The following is a 6,832-nucleotide window of genomic DNA, read 5'->3' as shown; positions in this document are numbered from 1 at the left end:
AGGTGATCTGAATTGTATTAAATATGTAAATATTACATGCTTTGAATTAACTGCTTTATAAGGGTAAAACGTGTAGTGGAATAAATCTACCCATTTTCCTTTTCAAGCTCTTTGTTTTCATCATCAGCATCAACTTTATTTTCATCAGCCAGAAGGTGAACCAAAGCTCTGCAGACACATAAAAGAATTTAAAACATCACTGACCCAAACAAGAGCCCACAGAATGTACATTGGGACAAAAACAGAGGATAAAAATGAAAACAAGTAGCTTGAACCAGACTCTGAAGGAAACCGGAAGCCAACGCAGATGAGCCAAGACAGGCGTGATATGTTCCCGCCTTCTGCTGCCGGTCAGGAATCTGTCATATTCAAAGGTATGCGTCTGACCCACAACATACAGAATCAGCCAGGAGACAGTGGTGGTAAGAAAACAGAAAATGTTTGGAAAAAAAAGGCTGAACTAAAGGAGCTGCTTCAAAAAGGTTGAGCAGGAGGATCTTCGGGACGTGACGGCTCCAGGGAAGGGGTCCATGTCAGGTTTGTGGATGCCAGGGGTTCCGGGAGACGTGGAGGGAGCTGAGGCTTGTTGGCAATCCTGTTAAGTTGGGAGATTCTGGAGACATGGTGTGGATGAGAGGGGACAGTTAGGTGGCTGAGAGATGAGAGGTAGGGAAATAGGCTGCAAGTCAGGGTGTAGCGCTGGGTCCAGATTGCAGATCAGGTTTGGGAGAGGATGGAGCAAGAGAACCTGGAAGAAGGCATGAGGTGAGCAGGTTCAAACATAAGCAGAGATTTTAATGAAAATAGAGATCCTTAGATCAGACGTGGCTTGGAGGCAGAATTCACTCCACACAGACCAGTACCTAGCCACTCATGAAACAACAAGCTAGTTGCCACAAAAGCTGGGAACGAAAAGAAAAACTAAACAAGCAGAGGTGATGTTTAGCTGTGGAATGTAACCACTTTGCCGCCACATTGGATAGGTCCCTCACTCACCAAAACCTAGTTGGAGTTAACTCAATGTGAACAGCTATGCTAGTTATCTGAAAACCTGGAAGGATAACCACAGTAACTTTTTGACCTTAGATTATGTTTTTATACCATTAAAGACGCAATTTAAGAAAGCCATTTGTTTGGGGGCCCTGGTAAAAAGTGGCCCACCCATAGCCACGCCTTTGTTCAGGACTTTGTGCCTCTGTTTCTCATTAACATCAACAATCCCCTCAATAAAGGGCAACAATTTAAAATCCCCTGCCATAAAAAGCAGCAACAAGCCCCACATGTGAGCCGTTTTAGAGGAGCTGCAGAGGAGCAAGCAGCAGCGAATGACCCTTTGACCCTGTGATCACTACTACATGAGAAGCTCTCTGCGCCATAGAAACTCCCCTCTGAAACTGGAGAGATCTCCTTTCATCTCTTACTGTTGTTGACAGTATCATAGCAACAAAAGGGGGCATGGCATAGAACGGGTGACACGGTTTCCATAGAAACCGTTAACAGAACCCTAGCAGAAATTCTACAGCCACGCACAAGGTAAGGTCACTCCTGGAATCCATATCCGTCGATCTTTAAGGTTTTTAAAGTTACAATAGGTAAAAACGAAGAAGTGAATATTTTTTACTGTTTGGTAAATTAATTAAAAACAATTCTAAACTTTCCTACGTTTCTGATGAGATGATTTTTGAAAATAAATATTGTAAAGCGGGAAAAAAAATACATGATTCCCATCAAGAACCAAAGAGACAAGAAGGGATTAGAAAGTGGAATAAAGAGTAGGAAGGTTGCATCCGTTTCTGGGGCCTCCTCTGGACATCCATCATCCCAGGAGATGTAAGTGTTTTAATACTTTTACATCACAATCCATCAAACTTTTTCATGAAGCTCTTTTCACAGTCAGAGCGACCAAAAGGCTGTGCAGGTATACAGAATAAAAAGGATCAAACAGTCATGCAGACACAAACACACGGTCTAAAATCAGGCCACTGGATGCTGCATGAAGTGTCTAAACTCCAAAGCTCACTCTTATTAAAAACCAAGTTAAAAAGCTAAAAGTAAAAGGGCAAGTCTTTAAAAGGAACTGGAAATAAGCCTTTCTGACAGAGGCTAATTATTCCAGAACCTGAACACGTAGCCAAAAAAGGCCTGATTAGTATGACTGAAATGGCCCAAATTGCTTTGTTGTGTAGAATTAATTCTAAAAGTATGAATAAAGTAATATTAGGGCAGACTTGGCGTGGTGATCCAAACAGTTCTGTTATTGGACTTGGCTCAGACCTCCTGCTCTCCTCATTCTCACAGACTTTCACAGACCAGCATTTTCTTGAACAGCGACTTTTTCCTTTTCTTTTGTGTTTTCTCTCCCCCTAGCTCGTGATAATAACTGCACACTAGTGCACCGAGCGAAAGGGAGTGGATGCCCGATGAAAAATCTATTCCCGTGTCACTGAAGGAAATAATGAGCCTCAGAGCTGCGTGTGTTAATGGGATATTAGCTTCCGCTGGCTTCATTTGCCAAATGAAGGGAGGGCCAAAGTGGCCTTTTGGGTCATTTTCGGCCGAACTTTTTTGATGCATCCAAAAGAATTATGAACTAGTATGTTTTAGGAACAGTGAACTTCGTTAAAATTGTGTACTGAACTAGTTTGTTTTAAAATGTATAAACTGACTTTGAACTACGGTCGTTCATTTTAAAACAAACTTTCCCAACACTGGCTGGCATGAAAGAGGTGGAGGAGAATGATGGATAATTTTGTCCGTGTTAAAAAGTCTCTGAAATCAATTTAAACCATGTAAACACAATAGTAAATACACTACCTTGGACCGGATACGTAATTGTAATGGAGCCCGGATTCCCCAGAAAAGAGCTACAACCTCTGTTGTCCTGGCGGGACAGCAGACAGATGTCTGAAGAGAACACATCTGTCTATGAGTGTGCGCCACACTCCACCACGGAAAGAGAAGTATGAAGTAGGCTTTACAACTGCTTCTGCTGAGCGAAGCTTGTCAATGGCACAGGAACAATTTAATTTCCCGGCTATCATAAATTCAGCTCAGCTCAGCTCGGAAGTAGCACAGCATCAATGACCTCATTGATAACTTTGCACGCAGAAATAGAAGATCTGCAAAAGGCTTCTTCTACCGCTGAAAGGTGCTGTTAATTTGACCCATGCCTAATAAGTTATAAACCTAAATGGCATTTCATGACAGTCATTTTGTAGGGCCTGAAAATCACCCCGAACCTCCTCCCTGTGACATTATTCTAAGAGGAGTAACAGCACTTATTTTTTCCACTTTACATGCTGTGACAACAGGATGTTACCATATTTGGCTGTTTATCTCTAGAATAGAAACCTTGTAAAGGCAGAGGAAGCTCCACTGGAAGCTCTTTTCCTGCTTTCATTAGACTCTAACTGCTTGTAGTAAACCACAGCAGGGATTGGAGACATGGGTGGGGCATGCATTCAACTCCATAACATCACAATACCACCACGGTGTCTAACTGTTTTTTGTGCCGATGCCCCTTGCAATGTCCCTTTGCAAGGGAGGGAGGGTGGCAGATGTACAAAAGACTGAATTGTATTCTTCAACAAAGACATGAAATGGTGTAATGGCTGTGTTCTGTTTGTTGTTTGTAGCCATAAGTGTTATTTTCTGTTTAGGAAACGCTCAATGGGGACTGACTTTGTCCAGCATTTCAGTGAGACTTCCTCTGAAAGTGAAGATGATGAAGAACCAAAGTGGTTTTTGGAGAGGAAAAAAGACCTAGCACCTGAGTTCCTACACATCCAGAAATTAGTGAGAATACTCAAGGTATGACATCACTTTGCTGTTTTCTTTTGTCAGTAGAATTAACGCCAAAATGCTGAAAGTTGTCAGAAGCAATAAAGTCTGAAGAGTTTGTTTCTGTCCCCGTCTCTTACTCTATGGAATCATAACAAACCCTTTATTTTACTCTACCCTGCACACTGATTTTAACAGTTTAACTATAGACTCTTGGATGTTATTAAGATAACTAGTCTTTCTTCCGCGTCTCGTCTGTATGGAATCAAAATGAACTCTTTATTTTCGTCTAAGTTGTTTATTAATTTTAAATTCTAATTATAAGAGCTGGACCATGATTACACTGTATCTTCTCTCCTCTTCGCCTTTACTGTATGGAATCACTATAAGCCCTTTATTTTGCCCTACCATGCACACTAATTTTAGAATTTAATTATAAACTCTTAGCGGCAATTAAAATAACTATTCTTTTCTCCGCGCACTTGTTATATAGAGTCAAACTTTAGTCTTTAGTATCAGTAAACTTGGCACCTTATGTAGCACGGTATCTCTATTTTACTTGAGATCTTTTTAATGGCTTTTTAATCATAATTGAATTGCTTCTTTTATTTCCTTTTAAATGCCACCTAGGCCATCCATATCCTAACCCTAACCAAACACCCCCCTCTCTCTCGCCTTAACCTTGGCCCCACCCCCCTCCTAACCCTAACCAACCCCAACCCCCCCTCCCTCTCTCACCCTAACCCTGGCCCCACCCTTGTCCTAAACCCTCATTTTATCCCTGACCTTTTAGGACGGTCTACGGTTATGTTTAGGATAACCGGTTTAGTTTATAGATAAACAGGTACAATTATATTGTAACAGTATAGAGGACTTAATCATTACATCCGAACGGTGCCTTCACTACACAGAGGCTGGATTTTACAATTTATCACACTTACATAGGACCCTTAGTGCAGAGGAATACGCTATCGTGTAATATTCCATATTGTCCCATTTGGTATAGAAAGATATTAGACACAAAATTTCCAATAAGTCATGGTCTAACTATCACGTCTGAACGGTATTTTAATTATATAGGGATTGGATTTTACGATTAACTACATGTGCATAAATCCATTGTTACAAAGACACGCGCTATCACATAATATTCTATGCTTTAATACCATGTTGGGTAATAACGAGATACAAACATTATATTACATCATTGCTACAGGATCATGCTGTCATATAATGCTCTAGGTAGGAGCACATGGTGTAGGGTAATTATTGACATAAAACTTTTAATAAGTCATCGTTTAATCAGCACGCCTGAACGGTATTTTAATTACATAGGGACTGGATTTTACGATTAACTACATGTGCATAAATCCATTGTTACAAAGACACGCGCTATCACATAATATTCTATGCTTTAATACCATGTTGGGTAATAACGAGATACAAACATTATATTACATCATTGCTACAGGATCATGCTGTTATATAATGCTCTAGGTAGGAGCACATGGTGTAGGGTAATTATTGACATAAAACTTTTAATAAGTCATCGTTTAATCAGCACGCCTGAACGGTATTTTAATTACATAGGGACTGGATTTTACGATTAACTACATGTACATAAGTCCATTGTTACAAAGATACGCGCTATCACATAATGTTCTATGCTTTAATATCCTGTTGGGTAATAACAGATACAAACATTCTAATACATCATGGTGATAGAATCATTCTTTGGACCGGTTAGGGCCAGGATAAAGATAACCCGTTTAAATTATTGTAATGCGTCACGGTCGTATTATCACGCCTATATGGTATTTTAATTACATAGGGACTGTATTTTACAATTAACTACGCGTACATAAGTCCGTTGTTACAAAGATATAATGTTCTATGCTTTAATATCCTGTTGGGTAATAACAGATACAAACATTCTAATACATCATGGTGATAGAATCATTCTTTGGACCGGTTAGGGCCAGGATAAAGATAACCCGTTTAAATTATTCTAATGCGTCACGGTCGTATTATCACGCCTATACGGTATTTTAATTACATAGGGACTGTATTTTACAATTAACTACGCGTACATAAGTCCATTGTTACAAAGATATGCTCTATCACTAATGTTCTATGCTTTAATATCCTGTTGGGTAATAACAGATACAAACATTCTAATACATCATGGCGATAGGATCATTCTTTGGACTGGTTAGAGCCATGGTAAAGATAACCTGTTTACATTACAGATAAAGTCTGCACAGGCCTTTACTTAGAAGTGGAGTCGATACCACACCACAACCTATGCTGTTTCCCTTCTCACCTCTTTTACTCTCCCGTTCCCTCTCCTACAATTAGGAGGAGGAATTGGGGGAGCCAGGTTAAGCCTAGTCCGGCCCAGTTGTGGTTGACCGTGACACCACGGCGCCACCTCTGTTACCTGGTCTCTACCAATTCTCTTCCCTCTTTTCTTCTTGTTTCTTTTCCTCTATTCTTTTTCTTGTTTTTCTTTATTCTGTTCTTTCTTCTTTCTCTACTCTACTCTGTTACTCTTCATCAATACGACCCAACAACTGGAGGGGAGTTCTTGAGTGACATGCGGCGGCCCGTGCATTGCCAGTGAATCCCTAATCCAAACTGTTTTGGTCAAAGCACTGATTCAGGGGGATTTCACAGAGTTACATCTACTCTATCTACTTTACCTAACATTAACTATGGACAGATTTCTAAATGCTCCAATTTAAAAGTTTTGGTTTCATCAAACAAAATATTCCCAATAATGAGGCATCAACTGCTTGTTTTTGCTTTAGTCTGATAAACATATGGTCAGCACCAAATGGAGTTTCATGAAATAAAACATAGGATTGTTATTTGAAATAGATGAAATCTCTGGGACCGAGGTCACTGAGGTGGAAAAAAAGCTCCTCGGTGGCAAGGCCCGAGGTGGATGAGATCCGCCCAGAGTTCCTTAATGCTCTGGATGTTGAACAGCTGTTTTGTTTAAGGCGGCTCTGCAGTATTGCAAGGACATTGGGGGAAGTTTCACTGGTAG

General features: G+C 40.3%; 1 protein-coding gene across 1 annotated transcript in view; it reads left to right on the top strand.

Annotated features, from left to right (window-relative positions):
- Positions 1-3,134: 3,134 nt before the first annotated feature.
- The window catches only part of odad2 (outer dynein arm docking complex subunit 2), a 91,213-nt gene continuing 87,515 nt past the window's right edge, over positions 3,135-6,832 (top strand). The window contains exon 1 of the mRNA XM_015954583.3: positions 3,135-3,810. Coding sequence (XP_015810069.2) covers positions 3,595-3,810 — 216 coding nt within the window. The 5' untranslated portion in view covers positions 3,135-3,594. The remainder of the gene's footprint in view (positions 3,811-6,832) is intronic.

This window comes from Nothobranchius furzeri, chromosome 7 (assembly GCF_043380555.1).
Source record: "Nothobranchius furzeri strain GRZ-AD chromosome 7, NfurGRZ-RIMD1, whole genome shotgun sequence".
Classification (NCBI taxonomy): Eukaryota; Metazoa; Chordata; class Actinopteri; order Cyprinodontiformes; family Nothobranchiidae; genus Nothobranchius; species Nothobranchius furzeri.
This window is presented reverse-complemented; position numbering and strand designations above follow the sequence as displayed.